Genomic DNA, 24,293 nt, shown 5'->3' with positions numbered 1-24,293 from the left:
GCAAAAAAAAAACCCCATAAAAGCAGAAAGTTGGGAACTCCTCCATGCCAACCTCCAGCTTCCTGTCTCCCGTCACATTACTCCACATTTTCTTCCTGTAGTTCTCCGCCCCCCTCCATTCCGGGGAAAGAAATACAGCTGTGAGATTTTTAGGACAACCAAACAATTGTATCATTTGATCTATCACTATGCTTGCTACTGTCCGCTAGGGCTGCATTTAAAGTGAAACCAACGGGAAAGGAAGATTCATTAAGTGCTCTGAGATCTGAACTCAGGCTCCAGAAGTACCTGATGTAGTTCGGATTCTTGGTCTGCAGGTTCTTCATCAGAGTGGCCACTGATGCCTTGAACTGCGACCCTGCCGTAGGCGGTCTCTTCAGGTTGACCTTCGCCGGGTTCCCTTCGGGGAACAGAGATTTGATGAGGGCATGGCCGGCCTTCCACATGGCTTGGGACAGGTCTCGGTACAGGAGGTCATTGTTCTTGTCCACAAATCCTTCCACCTGGTACAGCACCTGTGAACAGCATAGAGGACCCAGCGCTGACTCAGTGCACAGGACAGCGTCAAACAAGGGCAACGACACCCCGACTCCTTCAGCACAGAAACGTCCCCAGTACATCAGTAGCACACTGAGCCTCCAACTTTGGGTTTCATCAACTGAAGTTGCAGGAGAGATCAAAATAAAGTCTAATGTCCTTCAGGATTTGCAAGAATAAACTCCAAAATGGTATCATAACATTTTCAAAGGACTTTAGATGCTCTTTGGTATGTGTGTGTGGCTGAATGTATTTGAGGATTTTCTTTTATTTTTATGTTCGCATGCCAGTCTTGCCAGTTTCAAAGCAGAAAAGGAAAATAGAGATAACACTGACATTTCCACAGACATCCTAGCACCAGAGAAACTGAGCAGGAATGTGTCTTTTAATATCACAGGCCAAAGAAGAAAAACAAAGTGCCAATGTTCAGGCATCCTGAAATGAAAGGCAATCCAGATATCAGCCATTTTCACTAAATGCATAGCTAAGGAATTCCCCTATAAAGTTTTCATTCCTTTTGTTTTTGTTTGTTTGTTTGTTTGGTTTTTTTTTGTTTGTTTGTTTTTTTTTTGGTTTTTTGAGACAGGGTTTCTCTGTGTAGCTTTGTGCCTTTCCTGGAACTCACTTGGTAGCCCAGGCTGGCCTCGAACTCATAGAGATCTGCCTGGCTCTGCCTCCCGAGTGCTGGGATTAAAGGCGTGTGCCACCACCACCCGGCTAAGTTTTCATTCTTAATTTTAAAGGCAGTGTTAATTCCAATCAATAATCTTTTGAGATTCTAAAAATTAACCTACTATCCAAATTTGTCTTTATTGAGATTAACTTCCTCAAATACTGAGAAAAAAAATTTAACTAGGTGTCTCAAAATCTCAATCTAAGAATTCTTTAATTTTGGTAAATGGCTTGTGCTTTTAAAACCTTACTGTAGGCCTTTCTTCTGGAAGATCTCCTTTATTAATGTTGCTAGGTATTTTTGACAGAACAGCTTAACAGCTGAAAATAATAAAATGATTCAGAAAATGCTTTGTACTGTTCATGAAGGCTGCTGGCATTGGTTTCAGGTCTCTCTTGTTAACAAGATTTAGCTCAACACGTCCAGGCTCAGTTACCAAGGAGCCCCGGTGGCTCCTGCTGGCCCAAAGCAGCACCTGTGTTCAGCACGCCCAGCTCCCAGAAGGCACAGCCGCCCTGGAAATAGTGCGTGGTTGGGGTGCTCCCCAGTACCTTGCCAGCATAGTGCTGGATTCTGAAGCAGCTGTGAGGCAGGGTCGTGTCATTGAGGAAGCGGGAACACTTGCTCATCCTGCTCTCAAAGTGCTGGTGGGTGGCACAGACTTGGTTCAGCTTTTCCAGGAAGGTCTCATCGGTGACAGTGCCAGGACGCAGACACTCTTCATCCAGCATGGCCAAGATCCCATTCGTGTTCTGGGAGAAAAGACATGAGGGTGTTTCTTTGCTTCCTTGCTGCTCTGTTCTGATAATTAGTCCTAATGACAACGTCTAACACGAGCAACTTAGCCACATGCAAAATTCTGTTCGGCTGTTACAGAAAACAGACAAAGAACCACAAAGGCCACAGAAGCCAACTCCTTTCCAGAATGTCCCAGGTTTGTGGGGATAGACAAAGGAGTCTGTCTTCGTGTCTCCTTCCTCAACAGACAGGAAAGAGCTGGAATCACCTCGCCCTCAGTACAAATGAAAATCACAGAAAAGTGTGTGTAGGCCTTAAATCCAAAATCACGTCTGAGTCTGAAACCAACATGGCAGAATTGTATCTACAACATGCCACAAATCCAGCACTATCTCAGGTTACCAAACTGCTCATGGATTCAGGGTAAAAAGGGGTTTCTGGGTGGAGGGGATGGTACTGTGTTTCAAGATGTTGTTCTTAATGATCTTGCAATCAAGTGCTTTTCTAAACCATATTTAGAATAAAATTCTTGTTCTATATAAAATTTCTAAATGGGTATTAATTATGAATGTAATTTTACTTGTGTGTTCAGACTCTATGATCATATTTATTTCAAGATGAGCCAGTACTAAACTGAACCACAAATCAGGAATCTTCTACTTTGCTAACAAAGGCAGTGTGTTTCCTCCAACTGTCCCCAAGGCTCCTAAATTACCATTCCAGAAACAATCTAAGCCAGTGACCCTTAACCCCACCCACTTCCACCAAGGCAAAGGCCCTGTCCTCACAAGGCTATGATATCCTCTGGCTAGCGTTTATTCATTCCACACAAAACCCAAGGGAAAGAGTGGGCTCTCAAGCTTGCTCACAACATCCCCAGAATAGACACTGTTTTTCAATGATGGTGGAAGGAAACACTTCCTTTGAGCCCCAGGCGCTTCCGTGAACATGAGTTTCTTCAATCACATATACAAGGGACTTGTGAGATAAGCGAGTATATTTAAGTGTATTACATTTCTTACTTATAAGAGAAATAATTAAGTGCCTGCTGTTTATGAGAAAAACACTCATCAGTAAAGTCAAACTTCCCACAGCAGAGTCCCCGGGTAACAAAATTTACTAGGAACAATTTTCAGGAATTCTGATTTCTGGATTTGAGGCAAGAACTCTGAATTCTTTGGGTGGAATGACATGCTCTCCTCCTAACACTGGCCAGAGCTTTCACAACTAAGCCTAGTTTTCATCAGGAAGGAGAGGTGCTTTGGAATATTGCTCTCTATGTTCAGCTACATCAAAGATGAAGTTTTCAAGAGTGTCTTGCATATTGATGGAAAACACTGGCCAGTCACATGATTTCCACAAGGGTTCATTTGAGACAGCAGGAAGCTGTTTGCTGAACACTCAGATGGCATTCTGGAAACACAGCACGTCTCCTGGGCAGGTAAAAAGTTGGCAGGAGAAAGAAGCTTACACATTGTCTCAAATTACGACATCAAGGTCAGAAGTACTAGCCACCCTGAGGTAAACAAAGGGGTTTCCTGTTTCTACACACAAGTGCGGCTTCCTACAATTACTGATTACAATAAACTATACAATACTGCCTAAAAACAAAAACCTTAGAATCAAACAGCTTTCTAAAAACTGCCCTGCAATTTCCCCCACTTTAATCCTTCTCACACTCATGGAAACTTGAGTCTTCTGAAAAATTCCAGGGTTCTCGGCCACCAGCTGTCAGCATACAAACAAACCCTGGTGAATTCGAGGCCCGGTCTATCACCTGGAGGTGTCAAAGGCTTGTGACAGGGCAACAAGACCAGTAAAAGCTGTCCACACAGACACCCAAGAGCCAAGAATGAGTACTTCAGAGCACAGTAGTTCCCGGCCCACAAAGAATAGTGTAAAATACAGTGAGATCTTTTGTACGTGGTGAATTATGTTGCTAAAAATCCCTTTAATAACTAAGTACTCACATTTTCTATCAGGTCACAAATGATGGCATTGTTGAAGTAATCAATGTGAGTCCATTCTATGTCCTAAAAACAAACAAAACAGAACACAACCAAATTCATGGGGCAATGCTGTACTGTCATCTGAAAACGGACACCCCCCCTCCACCGCCCACATTTCACTATCTCACTCTGAATTTCTCTCTCTCTAGAATCAGAGCTGTGAGCACCATCGCCCAGTTCCCAAAGCTTCCTCTGCACAGCAGCTCACCATGGACAAACAGACTGAAGCCATCGCCCTTGACCTGCTCCGAGACTGCTTCCCATTCCACTCTCCCATCTGTGGCTGTTCCCATGCACTGCACGGGCTCTGAGCCAAATATTTACTCAACAGGCCCTTGGGTCAATACTGCTCTGTGTATATTTATGATGTTTATAAGAAAACAGGGCAGAACTTGATCCCAGAAACCTAAGACCTAGAGTTTTTATTTGTCATCATGAGGAAGAAAATAATTTTAGAGTCAATGCTGAGTTCTAAGTCAGTTAACTATTTCAAGTGTAAAAACAGCACAGAGAGGAGAAGGTGTTTCCTCCATAGGAGGAAATCTACCACATAGCTTCTAACACCAGCTCCAGAGCCAAACCTGCAATCATTCTCCATCTGCCTAACCTCCATCTCTAGGCATAGACATTAAACTTTCTGCTTAGGAAAAGAAATGTAATTCACACAGCAAGTGATGGATCTGTCTATTCTCTTAGAAGTGTTTCAGGTAGTCTACATATTAATGTCCCAGCATTCTGTGTGTGATGAGAAGACAGGACGAGAACAAATCTTGATTTTAGGATATTTATGTTACCAAAATTTGCCAGACAAGCACAAACCTTTTCTAAGTAAAATGGTCATTTGAAAACAAAGAAGAAATATTAACAAGTTGGTTTAATGGGTTGTTTTACTAAATCACTGGGGATTAGCAATCCCATTAGAAAAATACAGGCGTGAGTGTATGGAGGTGTATGCCTATATCCGCAGCACTCGAAAACTAAGGCAGATGGATGCATGTTTGGGGATATCTTGGGCTACAAAGCAAAGCACTGTTTAAAAACAAGGATGTGAGCATATAAGCACACACAAACAAATATGAGCTCTCAGAAAACAGAACTATCTGTCTATCTATCTATCTATCTATCTATCATTTATCAATCATCTGTCTATCATTTATCAATCATCTATCATTTATCAATCATCTATCAATCATCTATCATTTATCAATCATCTATCTATCTACTACCATCAATCTATCAATCATCTAACTACTTACCTACCTATCATCTATGTGTCTATCTATCTACCTACCTACCTATCATTGGTCTATCAATCATCTATCTACCTATCATTGATCTATGTATGTATATATGTATGTATGCATCTATCTATCTATCTTATCTACCTACCTACCTATCTATCTACCTACTATCTATCTATCTATCTATCTACCTACCTACCTACCTATTACCTACTACCATCGGTTTATCAACCACCTATCTACTTACCCACTTATCATGAACTATCATGGCTCTATCAATCATCTGTCTATCTGTCTGCCTATCTGCCTATCTATCTATCTATCTATCTATCTATCTATCTACTGATGGATCTATTTATCTGCCAGGCATGGGACGCCATGCTTGTAATCCCAGCACTTAGGAAGCCAAGACAGGACTATCTTGAGTTTGAGGTTCATTTGGGTTACACTGTTAATTTTGTTTTGTTAAGATGGCCCAGCCTGAGATCAGTCCCTGGAAGCCACACTGTAGAAGATAACACTTAAAGTGTACTCTGGCCTCTGCACACAGCACAGCACGCTCACAGCCATAGCAAATAGATGTAACTTAAAATGTTTAAAAAAAAGGAAAAGAGGTAACAGTATTCCTAAAATGTTATGGCAAATCAAAAGCAAACAAAAATATGGACAAGAAAATAATAATCAGGTAAAAAGGAAGAATTGTTTACTTTAAAAAAAAAAGAGTTTGTGTTTTAGAATTAAAGATGAAAGGACTTTACAAACAGTTATTTCTGGTTATTTTTAAAGTTATAGTAACTGAGATATCCTTAAATAACATCTGGAATATAGTGACCATATAACAAGTGTTATACATTTATTACAAAATTTTAAAACCAATGTTTTTTAAGATTGAGCAAAATCTCAACAAATTCTCAATCTACCTGTGGTGATACTGATTTTTTTTTTTTTTTTTTTTTTGGGGTATAGAGTACTTAGTGTTAACTGATTCATAAGATACAACCATAAACATAGTCCCTGAATTACCACTGAAGGCTTTCTACAGGTAATCCATACACAGCTTTGTCACTTTAAGATAGACGGAACCTGGTTCCTTGCATGTAGCATAATGCGTACAACTCATGGTGTGTGTATGAACTACTCATTCTTTTTTATGCCGGAGTGGTAGTCCAGTGCACCAATCTACCATAGTAACCTATCCATTCACCTGCATTTTGTTAACACAATGTTATTTTACATAATTACACTGGAATCGATGAGACTGAACGTCATTAAGTACTATTTAAAGATCACCTACTATGTACCAGGTACTGTTCTGTGCATTAATGGTATAGTACTAAAGAAAGTTCCACTCGGCACAGCTGCCATTAAAAAAAAAACCAAAAACCAAAAAACCACAAAATGTGAAGACACAATAGGAAACTTGGAGCTGACTCTCAGGTCATATGTAGATAGTCTTCCAAATAGAGGCTTTGGGTTATAATGGCGCAATCTTCCAGACAGTCTCAATGTTACCTCCCGTATGTATTCCTCTTGCTCTTCTTTCAGAGTAAGTTCAATGAAGATTTGCTGAAGCTTCTCATTACAGTAATTAATAATAAACTGCTCAAAGCTGTTGTCCTATGTGGAAAAAAGGAAATACACGTTCAACCCCATCCTCAGCACTCCCTACCAAAGACAACACCTCACTCCACATGAAACGCCACACACCACCCTTCAGACCCGACTGAGGCCTTACACAAGCTCCTAGGACAGACATCCCTTGCAAGCACTCGGGGAAGGGCTCAGAGCCAGTGAGCAAATGAAATATGCACGGATGTCACAGTGCTTAGAGATGGGGATTGTGAGTTGGTAGAAAAGTACCTCCTGAAGTAAGAGAACCATGATCCCTGTCAACAACTTCCCAATCGTTCATTCTCAGGTCATCTTTCTACCTCACCTGTTCCCTCCAACCAGACTCAGGTCCCTCGCTTGACATCCTGTCATGTGAGTGTGTGCACACATGTATACATGTATTGACTCGTTCACAAATATATCTGATTACACAGTACTTAAGGGGAAGGGCTAACCATACCACCTCGCTAACCATACCATGCTATAATGCACCTTGCAAATACCCAACACATTGTACTAGTGCCATGCACAAAGGATGCCCTTACTGAACAGAAATCCATGGAAGTCAAAACATCAGTACCACCCTATAGCCAGAGACAATCTCTCTTCTCAGAAGGGCACATCATACTCTCAGGTGCCCCAGGCTTCCTCTTTGGGAGTGCTACTTGGGAGTGCTACCTCATATTATCATCTCTTATGAATGGAAGTTCCATGATGAAATCATTTTTGAACAATCCACAGAGCTCAATGAACACACTGAAGGTACAAATACCATCTGCTGAGGGAACATGTGTTCTACTTAGAACCTTCCAGAATGACACAGATGTAGTGTTGAAGCTTGTCTTCTTTGCTTCTCCCTCTCATCCTTGCCAAGAGGTCCTTGGGCAAAAGGGACAGAGACTCTACCTCTGGGGAACTTGATTCTACTCCACTGAGGTGGCCAGTCCTGCTCTAACAAGGAACCGCCATGCATGGATAGAACTGAGGCTCGTCACTTGTGTGTAAGCAGAGACTGGCCTTCACATCTCTTACAAATGACAAATGCAAAGAGTCACGGGGGTGGGGTGGGGTGGTGGGTGGGGGAGGTCCAGAAAGCTGATCTTTAGACTGACTTTGGTCCTCCCTTGGGCAGACCTGGACGGGGTACTCACGACAAAGACCTGAGGACATCCTTGCTTGGCACCCAATTTGTCATCACCGGCAATGCAGTGACCAGAGACTTCTGACTCCAAACCACAAATGACACACAGGTCTACACCATCGCCGAATGACCTCACTAACGCTAGTTTTAGTGAAGCATCCATGTTTTTCACCATCCTACAAGTTTTCACTAAAGAAGCAAGCACGTATTTTCAATGCTCCAACAAATGTCATTTCAGAAGCCAAGGGCACCCCTAGATGCCTTTTCACGCCGACTCTTTAAAACCTCAGAGTTAACAACTTTGATGAGAAACTGAAGTCGGATGGCTTCTCAGTCTTTTAACTGGCACAAAGTCGTTTCATACGTGAAAACATCAGGTTTATGTGGTTCGGTAAATTATGTCCTCATGTAATGCTACGATCACAAATAAAAAACAGTATTTGAGTACCTCTCAGACTGGAAAACAAACATACAGAGTAAGTCTCCTGTTTGTGATTCTGTGCTGATAAAGCGATTTCAACACAATAATGCTCAAGTTTCCAGCGTCCACTGATGAGGACGGGGGATGGAAATGACTGGTGTCCTGGGATACACTCACTGTGTGCTACATACACTTTCAAAACAAGACTGTGAAACACACACAAACAGGTTAGAAGCCAAAGGCAAAGCTTTGCAATTACAACACAGTTTGCGGATTAAGTTCAAGCTAAACTACGTTTGCCACCAACCTTTATAATGTCCTGCATGAGTTCTGCACCTCACAGCCACACAATTAGTCAGCAACCATTTGCTACAGAACTTCACACAAACTGGAGAAGCTATTAGCACAGACACATGCAACAGACCGGCACCGCAAACAGTTTATACTTACTGCATTCTGGTGCAGGGGGACAGACACAAAATGCAGTCAGTTCTTTAATTAGCAATAGACTTTTCAAAAGTAAGCACTTTCTCAGAGTTATTTGCTGCTCTAAATGGCAACCGCACCACAGAGGCTACGTGGTAGGAAACTTTAGAAGAAGTATAACCTAAAGCAGAGTCTCTAAATTTGCACATTGTAGCTCAACTGTACTTCTGCTAAGGAAGGGCTTCAGAATGAAAGGGTCCATTGAAATACTGATAAATCATAAAACTTGCCTGAAGCCCTAAAGCTGTGAGCCCAGGGCAGCTCAATTTAGTGTAACATCAGTGTAAAGAAACTATACATGTACACCCAAGGTCTACATCTACCCAGATCGGAGACAAAGGCATGTGGAAAATCACACAAGAGTGACTAGACCCTTCAAGGTCCAGAAGGACCTCCTGCTCATGATCCACTTCTGTGTGCTGCGTGGGATCTCGCTGAACTCCTCCTTCAAAACCACTTAAGATGGTCAGAGACAGTATCCACCACCTAGAGGTGGTCTAAGAACAGAAACTGAACTCTCCAACCTTATTCTAATGGTAAAAATCATTCTCCCCAGCCCCCAAACAAAACCAGAATACCCAACCATCCATGCAGAAATTACCATCTACTGCAATTGGATTCTACATCCTCCAAAACACATCATGGCCAGGGCAATAATTACTGCCCCAACTGAAGGCTAATAATGTATGTATCTTGTGGTATAAGTTTAAGTTGTTGACACTGTTCGAATTTGGGAAGAAACAGAACTTCTTGGACACAATTAAAACTTGAAAAATTTTAAGTAAAAGCCCACAGGGAAAGGAAAGAGGAAATGGAGAGAGGGAGGGAGGGTGGGGCCTGGTAACAATTAAATAATTCTAATGTGTACCATTCTGACACATTTCTCCATTTCTACAGGTTAATGTAAGGTTTTCAAATGTGGGTCCCCCCCCCCTTATAAAATATCCAAAGCAAGTCTAGAAATCATCACAGAATCTCAATGACCCCAACAACAACAAGCATCTAGTCGATACTCTTACAGGGCAACTGTGAGCAGTCAGCGTCCCACATGCCAGTCTCATGAATAAAGTCTCCAGGGAAGGAGCTGCCTCCATGACTTGAGCTCCCTCCCTCCCTCCCTCCCTCCCTCCCTCCCTCCCTCCCTCCATCTCTCCCTCCCTCCCTCCCTCCCTCCCTCCCTCCCTCCCTCCCTCCCTCCCTCCCTCTGCCAGTTTTCTTTACTGTCTTACCCACACCTATACATAAAGCCTGAGTGAGGGATCAAGTTTAAACATTCAGGAATGTATTCAAACAAGTGCATTCAGGTTTTTAATCAACTGATCCCCTAGAGGAAAGCTTAGAACATCCTCTGCCCTGCACAGACAGCTGTGGGGACGCAGGGACCCGGATGGATGGTTCAAGCTGCTTCCCAGTGTGCACCAGCTGCACCGGGGCACAGTAAGCACCTGCTGTGTTTAAGGAGAACAAACTACTGCTTTAAACTCTAGGCCTTCTTACAGAAGTCTTCTAGACTCTGAGTTGAGTTGGTCATGCTCTCAGCAGGAGTCAGAGCTGCTTTCTCCTCCCAGGCACCAACCATGACCGTTCCACAGGCATGATTTTGGAAGATGTGTCCAGAGATATTGGGCTGTTTACATTCTCCTTTGCAACAGAGACAGCTAGGAAATCTTGTACTTTTTTTTTTTTTCCCCCAAAACAGGGTTTCTCTGTGTAGTTTTGGAGCCTGTCCTGGAACTCACTCTGTAGCCTTGAACTCACAGAGATCCGCCTGCCTCTGCCTCCTGAGTGCTGGGATTAAAGGCGTGCACCACCACAGCCCGGCAGGAAATCTTATACTTCTAAAGGCAACTGTGTATTTTTTAAAAAGTTGTACTCTTTATAAAAAATAAAGAGGTATATACAAGAGACAACTTCATACCCCATGTATGAAGGATGGGAGATGGTGTATTTTGCAGGTGAACATTATATTCTGGACACCAGGCAGTTGGAACACAAAGACCATGATTTGTTCAAATAAAGAGTGCCACTAATTATGTACACTGTCAATGTTTCTTACAGTCTGTCCTCCCATCTGAAGCCAGACATTCGGCATTTGGATGGAATGTATTAGATGAGGTTTCATATTTACATACAATGAAAGTGTAACAAATGAAATGACTCATTTACAGATAAACCCATAGCATTCGTGCATTTTAGAGACCCTGGGATAGAGATGGCACCACTGTAAATGCATCCTTGCAATGACATCCTTGTCGGAGAGCCTCTGGCAGGCCCCAGGTATAACGTCATCTTGATAGAAGAGGGTAATGTACTTAGCCACAACCATTGTTTAAAGCCACCAGGCCAAGAAACAGGCTTCAAAGCAGTAACTAATTTTTTTAAAAGTGAACATCAGGAAAAAAAAAAATCCCTCAAAATGTGTAAGAAAAACATTTAACATTAGTTATTCTGTTAGAATTCCTAACCACTCCCTCAGCTATGTGTGCTGTCCAGCCAAGAGGCTTAGTCATCCCAAGGCCTTGTGTCCTCCATAATCTGTGTGCAGCGTGGCCACACAATCTATGTGCATGCATGGCGTGGCTACGTAAGCCCATATGCACATGTGCAGGGGTAATCTATAAAAAGCGGGTTCCATCTACCCCTCCCCTCTTCCCGCGTGATCTTTCCATAGACCTAAGCACATCCCTTCTGTTCCCTTCCCTCAATAAACTCATAGCGGGTTTTGTGGTACCTCATGGCTTTTCTCACACAGTAAACAGCGCCTCTTAATGAATACCACTACGCTGCTTAATAAATAACATATTCATCCTTCTAAACATTTACAAAATTGAGTAACAAATTTCCCTTTAAATACATAATGTTTTTTTTCTAGGTAGATATCAAATATGGTAAACTTTAAGAAAAAGTGTTATTCTTAGTCTCTTAAATATTTTTTAACTAAATTGTAACTTTTAAAAGCTAATATGGTGGGGTTTTTAAAAACCCACCACATTCACAAATAATCCAGAGTCACCATTTTCATTTTTAAACCTATTTCATCTCCTTCCTCAATTACAGGTTCTCCAGGACAGTGGGAAGCTAGGACAGAAGGTAATGAGCACAGCCAGAACTAATTAGAAAACAGGTTCTGTTACCACGCGACACACTCGCCAGGCTGCCCCACTCCGGGGCACGCGTCAGGCTGTTCCAGCTGGAGCGACTGTTCCATGTGACTCATTGTACTTTTACTACACGAGGTTTGTTATCAAGGAAGTAGATAGGGCAAGACGTACAATTAAACTAGCGAGCCCTTTGCCTGGACGAGAGCATTTCAGCTGCACAGGATGTGACATTACCAGCCAGTGCTGCCTCCATGTTCCAGTGAACGTTAATGTTTAATTACATTTCCCAGTGAACTAACTGCCAGTTTTAACAACTTCCTGTCAGATAAGCCCGAAGGAAAAGTTCACATTGCTTAACTTTCTTTTGAATGTAATTTAATTTTTTTAAGTAATAGCACTTATTCTCCCCATCCCTCCCTTTTTCGTTCTTTGAGAATTCTGCACGAGGCATTTTGGTCATATCCGGCCCCTCCTCCCTGGTCAGCCCACTCATTCCTTAATGGACAGATTATAAAAATGTTTCAGAAATCAAAGACCAGACTCTCAGTTAAAACAATGTCTGAACTTAACTGTGTGGAGCATCTGGATACCTTGTCTCCCTTTGGAAAGCGGGTTCCCTGTTCTACCAGGATGTACCGCTACAATGTTTCCCTCTGTGAATTGTAATTCAGCTTTACCTTTCTTTATCTACGTTGCACTAATCTGTTTTCCAAACTGACAACAGATCACATGCAGCCAGCAAGGCAAACTTATTCACCCTCTAGCACTAACTGTTTGGTGGACAAACCCATGTGTCATCATCCCAAGGCTTAACGCTCCCATTTCCCTCCATGAAAGGCTTCAACCAGCTCAGCTGAAAAGCGCTTCCATGGCGACCGGCAGTGGAGTCACTGAGGCAGAATTGGACAATTTAGGAAATATTCTGGACCTTACTGTCTGCTTTTAAAGTGAAACCCAGAGTGTTCTAGAAAGCAGGACCCTTATTTCCAGTAGTCATTTTTGACAGAAGAACCAAGGCAGAGTTCTACTTACACTCCGTTATTTTGACCTGGGTAGAAAATATGGAGACACTCATTTTCACTGATACAGATTTCTGAATACTTTGTTCACACTGACTCCTACATCAGCTTGTGGTGTTCTTAAATTCCTAACTAGCAGGCTTTCTGTGTCGATGCTGACATCTCCATGTGTTATAATATTGCCGAGGATCCAAGAAAGCATAGGCTACTACCTGGGATAGGCATGGGAATAATTTATTGATAGGAAAAAAAAATTTTTTTTACAATTCTGAATTGTAAAATTCAAATTTTAAATAGATAAAATTTTAGATAAAAATATCTAAAATTATCCAGCCAAATTTTCATTCTGAATGCCTCCAAATGCATGTTTATAAAATAAAAACAAGTTATTAAAATCAAGATGGCTGGAGATTAAACTGAGAAGGTTTAGTGAGGCAAACAGAGAGAATCATTAATTACAATGCACAAATCTTACTTCTCTCAAGGAACTAAGAATGGGAATAGGAGACAAAGCACATTGGTACAGTATGACACACCCACAATCCTGGCAACTGGGAGAAAGAGGCAGGTAGAACTCTGCAAATTAAGGCCAGCTGGGGATAAAACTCGGGTCTCCAGTTCTCAGTAGCAAGCAGCTGAGTCATCTTGCCAGCCTGTTGTTTAAATCCATTCATCCACTCTGCATCTATTATATTTATATGCATCACATAAAAGGAGTCTTTTATATAAAGGCCTTACTTAAAATAAACTGTATATATCCCTGTCCTCTTAAGAGGATTTCTGGTTTTCTGAGTTAATTATGCTTAATTTTTTTTTTTTTTTTTAAAGCATCTATTCCATGGAGAAGAAAATGAACTCAGTGGTTTTATATGGCTCTGATGGTCAGTTCTGAGTGTTCACTTTACACAGTGTAGAATCTTCTAGGAAGGGAGAGTCAATAAGAGACTGTCTATATTGGGTTGCCCTGTGCGGGAGGGCCTGTCCACTGTGTGTGTGGGGGTGCCATCCCTAGGCAGGGGATTCTGAACTGTTTAAGAGAAAGCAAGCTGAGCAGCAGTTCTCTGCTCTTGACCGTGGATGTCCTGACCAGCTGCTGCTGCCTTGACTTCCTCTCAGCGATGACGGCCTATAACCTGGAATTGTGACCCAAATAAATCTTTTTTCTCTCTTAGGTTGCTTTTGTCAGGATATTTTATCACAGCATCAGGAAAAGAACTTAAGGCATTGGCCATCCAACAATTTGCTGTGGCTAGACCTTACTGGACTTGCTTGCGGCAGAAACATCTGTGTGAAGAGCACACGGACTGTATTAGCTCCAGGAGTGCTAGGCAGCTTCGGCTCACACTGACCATTGTCCATAGAGCATTTGGGCTCAACCTTGACCACACACTGGCGTCACCAGGAGCTGTGGAAACACTGCTGCCAGGTCCTAGGCTGGCGATTCTGATGTGATTGCTAGCATGGTCGGGACACAGGAATTCCTGAAAGCTCCCAGGTAATTCCACTGTGTAGCTGAGTTTCTGAAGTAGAGCATTCCTCAGAAGAGGAACATTTGGAAATACATCTTCATAACCAGAGTCTTGAGCTGTAACAGTGCTGGAAAGGCAATGCTGTGACCTGTGGTCGGAAGGCAAGTCCACCAGGGTGTGGAGAAAAACCTGAAATAAGGGATTGCTGGAAGATACCTCCTCCAGGACCAAGTTTAAAGATTAGGTGCACAGAGCAAGCATACTCTAAAAAAGCAGTGCAATCTGGTTTCCTGACTTCTAAAAGGGTGTGTTCATCTTCAGCAGTAACAGACCTTCAAGACCATAAGCCGGATGGTAAATTCCAAGCAGACAGGGGAATCTCTGCCTCTAGTACGCGGCTCACATCGGGCAGTCAATAAATAAATGATGGTTGTCTTAAATGGTTTATGAGGTATACTGTTTCCATTGAGAGTTGTTAGGACCTGCTTTCTAAAACTGATTACATCTTAGGACACCATAGAGGATAAAGCGAACTGGACATCTCAACATGACTCCATTATCTCATCAAAACAGTTTCAATTAGGTGTGGTGGCATGTGCCTATAATCCCACCATGTGGGAGGCAGAAGCAGGAGGATTGCCATGAACTCAAGTCTATTGCCAACCTGGTCTATGTAGTAAATTTCAGGCCAACCAAAGGCTAGTGTGTGGCATGGCACTAAGAGGATGTCTACTGGCTTATGAGCAATAAATTGTTCTCTGCAAAATTAATGTAAAACCACTATGTTCAATTTTAGGAGCATCATTAACTATATCCTTCTCTTCTAATTTTTCTATTAAAAATCTATGTTTATCACCCAGCCAACTCACAAAACTATTTAAATTGAGATCAGGGCTATACCAGCTAAGAGATCTTGTCCCGTGCCAATGGTAAAGAATGGTTTTGACACCTGCCTATTTAGTGAAGGTAATCTGAGACTTTACTAAGGAAAATTAATTTAAGTACAGTGATTTCTGAATATACACAAGACCTGAAGCTCCCTTTAAAGATTTAGCCTAAGAGGCATCAGCAACCAGGAACTGTGCTAACAGCTGAGCATTCAGATAAGGGCAGGGCCAGCACGCACACCTCCATCTAGGGAGGGTCCCCAGAATGCTCAGAAACTGGGAATGATGGTAAGATCAGGGAAACAGGGAACCGGAGGCTCATTAACAGCATTTAGGTTTTCCCACATTTCCAAATATTAGGAAACCCATGAGTTTGGGGAGGAAAGTAAGCAGGAAATTAACTGGCCTTGGTCTTAACCTTAGCAAGAAAAAAGAGCAACAAAGAAAATATCAGGAAGTCAGGGACCTGGACCTGTGTCTGCTATTTGGTTACCTGACCTTCAGGGCTTTAATTTGTCATCTGTGAAATGGGAACAGCAGTTTTTCATGAAGGTGTTTAGAAGATTAAACCTGGTAACATACACGGCAGTTACAACAGTGTTAGCCTTTGGTAAGTTGTTACAAACAGTTGTTAGGGGTTGATTGAGGGAGAATATACCACTACAAACAAGACCACTATCAGAATCCCTGATGACTGATGGGGTTAGTACACAGGAATGTTTTTGTGACTTCCCTGTGACCCTACAATCTTAATTTTTTGGAGTGTGTACATTCTTTGGGAGGTCACTGTAAGCAGAGCTTGGTTAATTAACGTTCACAAACCATTACTGTGGCGAGAATTAAGGAAGGAGATGGCGAATAAACTCATTTCCTTAAACCAAACTGTTTCTGAAAGTCAAATTTAGGAAATTCTATATACATGTATAATGTTCATCACGTAATTTAGGGCAAGCCAGCTCCTTCTGAACTTCTGCAGATACCACCTGAACCGCTGTGGCATTTACTGCTGTAGGATCACAGTGGACGTGGCCTGGGTAAGACCAAAGCAGGTATCTAATCCCAGTGCTGACCCCGAGACTCAGGAGAAGTAGCCAGCTCTATTTAGGTCACAGAAGCAGCTGGCTTCCCCATACCTGCATTTTTTATGCTTCATTTTTTCAAACGACCTACAAATGACTGGACAGCCACAGGCACCAGTGCCCATGTAACATGGCAGACACATTGTCGAGTAAAAATTTCAAAATCAACTTTGATAAAGTCTCCAAATGGTGGCTCAGCACTTACACTTACACACACACACACACCATATGAATGCATGTACACCCCCCCATGTGAATGCATGTTCACACACACACACACATCATGTGAATGCATGTACACACACACACACCCATGTGAATGCATGTGTACACACACATATCATGTGAATGCATGTCCCCCACCCCGCCACACACACACCCATGTGAATGCATGTACACACATACACACACATCCATGTAAATGCATTTTCACACACACATCTGTGACTATACTTAAACAGAGCTTACTTGGAGATTCAAAGTATAGCTATTATATAGTCATATATAAATAAAATACAGTTATTTACATATTGCCCATACAATGTGACTTCATTTCTAAATATTCTACTTTAATAATGGTAGTACTAATTAAAAAAAAAAAATCTTACCTCAAATATCTCAAAGCCATAAATGTCCAGAACACCCATGACCTTCTTCCTCACTTTGGTTTGTGCCTTAAAAAATGATTTCACATTAGTAAGTTAATGCAGGCGTAATAGAACCCTGTGAGCAACCGAGAAGCACAGATCTGCACATCTGCTTTGAACTAGAACAATGACTTAGTTGTTCTGGTAAAACTTAGGTAAGGGTACTGGTGTGGAATCCTTCAGAAACTTGGCAATAATGTTTGCAGTCACCAAAGGCCCCAGGGTGGCTTCCTTCCTAAGCAGACAGTCACTGACTCTGACCAAGCAAAGCTTTCACAGTCACCCTGTCCAAGTCCAACACCCTCACTTTAATGAAGAACTATCAGTACCTAAAAGAAAAGGTGATCTTTTCAGTGAAGTGCATGTAACTACTCAGAATGCTGTTAGCTGTTCTCAGAAGACCATCAGACTGGTCTGGTCACCAGTGAGGCCTGAGAAGACCATCAGGCTGGTCTGGTCACCAGTGAGGCCTGAGAAGACCATCAGACTGGTCTGGTCACCAGTGAGGCCTGAGAAGACCATCAGACTCACCTGGTCACCAGTGAGGCCTGAGAAGACCATCAGACTCACCTGGTCACCAGGGAGGCCTGAGAAGACCATCAGACTGGTCTGGTCACCAGGGAGGCCTGAGAAGACCATCAGACTCACCTGGTCACCAGGGAGGCCTGAGAAGACCATCAGACTCACCTGGTCACCAGGGAGGCCTGAGAAGACCATCAGACTGGTCTGGGTCACCAGGGAGGCCTGAGAAGACCATCAGACTGGTCTGGTCACCAGGGAGGCCTGAGAAGACCATCAGACTGGTCTGGTCACCAGTGAGGCCTGAGAAGACCATCAGACTGGTCTGGTCACCAGTGAGGCCTGAGAAGACCATCAGACTCACCTGGTCATCAGTGAGGCCTGAGAAGACCATCACACTCGCCTGGTCACCAGTGAGGCCCAGAGAACTTGGCAAAGCAGGAGAGAAACAAAACCTTGGCAAATCCCAACTCATGCAAGATTAACCCACCTTAGGAATCACCTTTGAAGGTAGCAATCAACTGTTTGATTGCAGAACTAAGCTTCTTCAATGTTTACACTGTTTATTAATTTTTTACCATTTACTTATTACAAAGGGGGTCTTAAGAGATTCAGTACCTTAATGCTTTCGTTGATGCGGTTCACCAACCATGAGAACAGCCTGCTGTAGAGGTTTTTAGCCAGCGCGTCACGGGCATAATAAGCCTATTAAGAAGAAAAAGAACAACTCAACACAACTACCACAATGCTTAATTTCTATAAAATAACTTAAATGCTTTGAAAATACCTAGGCTATTTCAAACTTCTCCTCGGGGCAATTGTTATGATACACTGGATGAGGAGTCAAACCTTAAGAGAATCAGGCAAACTTTTCACCAGGCCTACATTTTTGCACCCTAGGAAATTAGTTCCAAACATGACGGAAGTTTTTCCCAGTGGTACAGAACAATGAAAAAGCATGCGTGCATACCAAGAATAGGAAAGCAGACCCTCATGAGAGAGATGTATTACACCGTTATTACAGAAGAATTACTGTGGAATTAAGCAACTAAACACTGCTATATGAAAGGAACTGAATAAGCCGCATCCTCAATACAGTAACCACCCGCCTCACACACACACGGAAGGAAATAAAATAGCTCGGAATCAAGCAATCAATAAACCTAGTTTTTCTTCAGTTATAAACCCAATTCTTCAACTGAAGCCATAAAAAGAAGTATAGGGCCAGGCAGTGGTGGCGCATGCCTTTAATCCCAGCACTCGGGAGGCAGAGGCAGGTGGATCTCTGTGAGTTCAAGGCCAGCCTGGTCTACAGAGTCAGTTCCAGGACAGGCTCCAAAGCTACACAGAGAAACCCTGTCTCGAAAAACAAAAAACCAAACAAGAAAGAAAGAAAGAAAAAAGGAAGGAAGGAAGGAAGGAAGGAAGGAAGGAAGGAAGTATAAATGGTAAAATAATTAGAAAGGATATTTAGAATATTTCAAAAGATTAGAAGAAGAGAAGGATGCCTTAAGAAGAGCAGTGGAGAGATATAATATTCCTAACTAGGGCCAATGAGATGGCCACCAGGCCTAACAGCCCGGGTTTAATCCCCGGACCCACATGGGGGACGAGAGGCGAGCTGCGCCCTAGCCTCTGACCACATCTGCAGCGCTGCCACGCTCTTTCCCCTCCAGACCCCGGATCAATAAGTTTAAAAATTCCTGAACTACGAGCAAGTAGGAATGTAACGTTCAGAATGTCTATCGGTTTCAAATGCGAGGTTTTCATTCAACTTTGAACATTCCTTCTAAAATGAGCTTTTGTAAGTTCCTGAAGGTAAAGTACTTTTCATGTGCTTATTCTTATATTTGAAAGTGATGAGACACAAGCAGAAGATCACACACACACACACACACACACACACACACACACACACTCATGCAGTTTATCTTAATGCTCCAGAATCCAAAGGCTGGATGGAGAATGCCAACTCTGAAGAGAGAACCTAATGCCCATGGGTCTGAGTGTACACCCATGTACGAATGACGTGTTAAAGCCAGCCTGGCTGTCAGCAGCCCGAGAAGAACCGTCCTTGGGAGGGAAAAGCCGCTCCTATAAAAAACACCTGCCACTTGTGTGTACCCTACAGCTTCTGTCGTGAGTCAAGCATTATCGTTAAAATAATCGGTACATTTTTACGTTATAAAGAGCACCACTTGTTAGGCTGTAGAATATTTGGTGCTTTATTTTTTTTTTTTTTTTGGTAGCAAGCGTAGCAATATTCACACTCACATGCTTGGTGAGAAGAGAGCACCACCCTCCTCCACTCCACTTCCCAGTCAATATTAAACCCTTTCCCACAGGTCTCAGAGACCACCGAAATCAGGAGCAAGGAATCAACCTAAAAAACCTGCCAGAAGCTGCAGAGAGAGGGGAGGAAGGCAGCGAGAAGAAATGAGAAAGGAAGGGAGAAAAGGGGAGAAGACAGGGAAGAGAAGGAGAGAGGGGAAGGGAGGGGAGGGCAGGGGAGGGAGGGGAGGGCAGGGGAAGGAGAGGGGAGGGGAGGGGAGGGGAGGGCAGGGGAGGGAGGGCAGGGGAGGGGACGGCAGGGGAGGGGAGGGCAGGGGAGGGGAGGGCAGGGGAGGGAGGGGAGGGGAGGGGAGGGAAGGAGGGGGGGGGAGGGGAAAGGAGAGACCCTACGGTCATAGTGAGATCCCACAGTAGAAATCCTCGTCACTAAAACATAGTACGCAGCCAAAGAGAGTTTAGCTGCCCATCTCCCCGTGTAACACCCTTTCTGTGGGGTTTCTCTCTCCTAAAATATGTGATTCGAGCGCCCTGGAAGCGTGGGGAGTCTGTACACGGTCTCACTGGGATGTCCCAGGTATCCATTTCTATGACCAGTGTCCATTACGGTCATTTCTTAATCCTTTTCTTTTCTTCTCGCAAATAATCCTTTCCTTCCCATCTTAAAGTCACCCACCCTCTGACCTGACAAAGCAGCACCCTTGTGATGTGCAGCGGAACTGGGTGACAACACCTTCCAATAGTTTAAGTATTAATATTTAATTGGCTGTTTTAAAGCCCTCAAGGGAAAGTCGCAGCCAGTGTTTCTCCTCTTTGCAGCTTCCAAACACACGCTCAGTTTCAGAAGTCGCAAACTGAAATGCTTTTAGACTATGACAAAATGAACAGGAAGCTGGGGGGGGGTCTGCAGAGCTGGAAGATGGATTCTAGGTTAAAAGCATGCAAACTCTAAATTTAAAAGCAATTAAAATAAAAGTCAAACTATCCAGTGCTCAAATAAAAACCTGCTTATGAAGCTGTACCTGGCGCCATGGACTGCTACTCTGACATCCCAGACTTCTGGAACTGAATCAAACCACGTGCTCTCTACACTATTGACCTAGAAAGCAGAGCACTCGAGTAGGAACGCTGGTTCCCACCCAAGGATCACTACTGTGGCGCATGGAAATGAGGGGAAACATGGAGACTGATGATTCACCACACCAGACCCTGAGCACACTGTGAAAATGTTAGGCTTTTCTGCAGTCCCTGATGCTCACGGAGGAAAACCCTGTGGAATCTACTCCCAGAGATGGCGAATATCAAGCATGGCCTGGGATGGGAAGTGTTAATAAGGGGGGACACAGATGGGGGCCTGCAGCAGAGCAGAGATCACATAAACGTCAAGACCCAATCAGAGGGCAGGGAAGAGCCAGAGTACAGAGAAAGAAGAGGTCAGGGGGGGGGGGGGGCTAGGAGCCTGTTTAATCAGGGAAATCTCTTTGGGTAGAGTACAATCATGTGAACCCTATAGACGGGCAGAAGGAACGAGCAATGGCATATGGATAATGGGCAAGCAAAGGAAAGACACCAAGTAAAAATAAATCCTGCCGCAGCTAACTGAGATAAGTCACGCAGGGAGGGTCAGATTACAGAGGGTTCTCGAGGCTAATGAGAGAATTATCTGGGAGACCCTGGACCAGACTCTGCCCCTTCCATTATCTCAGTCTTAGTTTTCACGTCTGTAGAAAGGTCCAAATGCTTTGGGAGAAAACAAAGCAGGAAGGCAATAAAGATGCTCCTGGAGCCCAAGGCTGAAGCTGTGAGCAAAGGCTAACACCAGACTCCCTCCAACAGAAACCTACCAGATGCCCCGGCCACACCGAACAGCAGCGGTCCCCGCCGAGCTGCCCAGAGCCCAGGGGGCTCCAGCCAAATGTTTCATGACAAAGGGTTAAAAGACATGGGGGAGTGTTGCCTAATGATAAGAGGTCACGCAACCAACCTTACCAACAAGAGCAACTGGTCTGCTTTCTGTAGAGGACAAATAAAATGCAAGAGGAAAACACCACAGAAGTGGGTCCCAAAGCCACATATTTCCACGGCCTCTGAAACACGGGCTTTTTCATGGCTTCGCTTCATACAGGACAACTTCTCTGGCTGCTGCCCAAATCTGATGGGTCTCAAATGTGATACTGCACCTCTGCCTGTATCAGAACCCACCCCTCGGGGGACATGGCTGAATGAATGAATGAGCCAGCCAGCCTTGTATCAGACAAACCACAGAACCCACCCCTCGGGAGGTATAGCCAAACAAACAAACAAGGAAGCCACCCAGGTAACTATGATGCGTGTCCAGGTCTGAGACCCCACTGCACACATTCTCTGGGCCCAACCCGACCCTCTCAGTCATGTTGTGAATCCTGACTAAAGCTGGAGCCAAGGCTGGCTGACCAGGATCGGCACATGGGCTCCAAACCTGCGTTCCTCTTGTCCATTCTTTCTTATCTAACCCCTGTCTCTCCACAAAGCTCTGCTTAGTCTCAGTGTCTCCAGTAAAGGTCAGCTGGGGCTTGTGCGCCACCTGCTTCTGCATCTTCTCCATGCAGTCAGTGAGTCAGCTGACTCTGAGAGATGTGAAGGCAGAGACCACCATTTACAGGAAAAGAGCAGCCGGGTTCCAGTCGGGGAAGGGCGGCCACAATCCAAATCTCCATAGGGCAAAGCACCTCCACAGCCACGGAAATACAAAGAAAGTGGCGGGAGAGGAACAGAAGGTCTGGATGAGCTCTGCCCTGCGGTCTACAGTGGCTGACGGCCGGCTGCAAGGAGGCTGAGACCAGAGGATGCAGGTGAGTAAAGGAAGCAGACCTGAGAGAGAAGTCCTGAATTAGCCATTTAATTCCTGCCCAGATCAGCAGTGACTGGTAGAAAAAAAATGTCAGACTCACAGAACAAAGGCCCACAAGGGCCTCCAGATGCCTCTTGAGTGTGCTTACATCGTACACATATCTGCAGAAGCGACTCAGATTTGTGTCTTCAGAAGACTTCAGTGGCACAGTGGGAGTACATCATGGGACAAAGAGTCCAGTTTGACCGTCTGGGCTTCTCCTGTCTACCTACTCTCTTCTCCTACAACACTGAATCAGTCAGCCTTCACTCCTCTTACACTGCATTAAAACGCCGGCAATTCTGTAGCCTCGGCTTTCAAAGCAGGTTGAGAAAGGTCACAGGCTCTGGTTCCAGTACAGCCATCTGGCTCTGGATTAGTGAGTGCCCTACCCAACTGCCCTTCTTTTCTCTGTCTCTCCGGGGCTCTGCTCTTCACATCCAGCAGAAGGACCCTGTGAAACATGAGGCAGATCATCCCCATCTCTGCAGGATGCTCTGTGCGGTCAGTCCGCAGCTCACTTTCAGTCAGAACGACCTTCCTTCCTGTCCCTACGGACATCCATCTTTCTTATTCTGTTCTACTCTTTCTCTGCCATTGTACTGAGCATCTGCTGCTTGCTAGATTACTTACTGCATCTACTACTATCCAACACCCCCCCCCCCACCACCTTAATCTTCACCTCGCTTAGGATGGGGACCCTTATCTGTTTAATTTTCCTTCGTGTTTCAATGCCTACAACAGTATTCGGAATACAGCCTGACCACATGGTTAACTGTGGGCAAGACACCATTGCACATAAAGATCTCACCACTGGAGAAAACGTTTCTTCTGCATGTTACAGTTTACCCACCTGAGCCACATTCAGTGTGGTAGAAACTTTCTCCTGCTTCGCTTCAACTGTTCGGAAACTGAACGCTCTTTCCAGGACCAACTGATCAATGCTGGTCAATTCACAAATTTCTTTCAACTCTGTTGGGGAACAGAGCAAGAGAGGTACAACCGTGAGCTACTCCTGATCACTATCAGCTGTTCTTTCTACACCACACTCAGTACAGACACACGCATGAGTCGGAAGCGGGAAAACCTCACGGTGATGGCATTTCAGTCTAGTTTCACCAACTAAGATTTTTCAGACCGATGAGAAGCCCCAGGTCTGCTTTCTAGATGAGAAACTGGGCATCAGTTCAGAGACAGTTCCCTAAGCCGAGCTGCCCCCCCCCTTACCATTTTTATCTTTGATTTTGCTTTCATCCAGCCCATTCACTCGTGATTCGGGCTTGAACTCGATGTTCCCCAGTTTCAAAACGGCAGCCACTACCTCCAGGACAGCCTCGGCTTCGTGGTCCATAAAGCCCACAATCTGCATGGCGTTCTGGGAGAGAGAAGCACCTGTTTTCTTTCTACGGCTCTGTACCTGTTCTTGTTTTGTTGTTCTGTTTGCTCATTTTAACAGATAATAAAATTTAACAGCTACTATTACAGATTTATTTCTGGAGTAAAAAAAAAAAAATGCAATGCACAAAACAATTATCTTGCTCAGTGGTTCCAAACTGT

The 24,293-nt window shown here is 43.9% G+C and overlaps 1 protein-coding gene across 8 annotated transcripts in view; it reads right to left on the bottom strand.

Annotated features, from left to right (window-relative positions):
- Positions 1–24,293, bottom strand: part of Myo1b (myosin IB) — a 174,415-nt gene that overhangs the window by 28,955 nt on the left and 121,167 nt on the right. For 5 of the 8 annotated variants that reach the window (XM_036172931.1, XM_036172926.1, XM_036172929.1 and 2 more), the window contains 9 exons: positions 23,964–24,111; positions 23,590–23,708; positions 18,197–18,283; positions 17,021–17,086; positions 8,822–8,827; positions 6,711–6,815; positions 3,919–3,981; positions 1,762–1,962; positions 289–515 (listed from right to left, as the gene is read on the bottom strand). In XM_036172931.1, coding sequence (XP_036028824.1) covers positions 289–515; positions 1,762–1,962; positions 3,919–3,981; positions 6,711–6,815; positions 8,822–8,827; positions 17,021–17,086; positions 18,197–18,283; positions 23,590–23,708; positions 23,964–24,111 — 1,022 coding nt within the window. The remainder of the gene's footprint in view (positions 1–288; positions 516–1,761; positions 1,963–3,918; positions 3,982–6,710; positions 6,816–8,821; positions 8,828–17,020; positions 17,087–18,196; positions 18,284–23,589; positions 23,709–23,963; positions 24,112–24,293) is intronic. The other 3 variants (XM_036172927.1, XM_036172930.1, XM_036172933.1) reach the window with 1 other exon arrangement.

This window comes from Onychomys torridus, chromosome 23, assembly GCF_903995425.1.
Source record: "Onychomys torridus chromosome 23, mOncTor1.1, whole genome shotgun sequence".
Taxonomy (NCBI): domain Eukaryota; kingdom Metazoa; phylum Chordata; class Mammalia; order Rodentia; family Cricetidae; genus Onychomys; species Onychomys torridus.
This window is presented reverse-complemented; position numbering and strand designations above follow the sequence as displayed.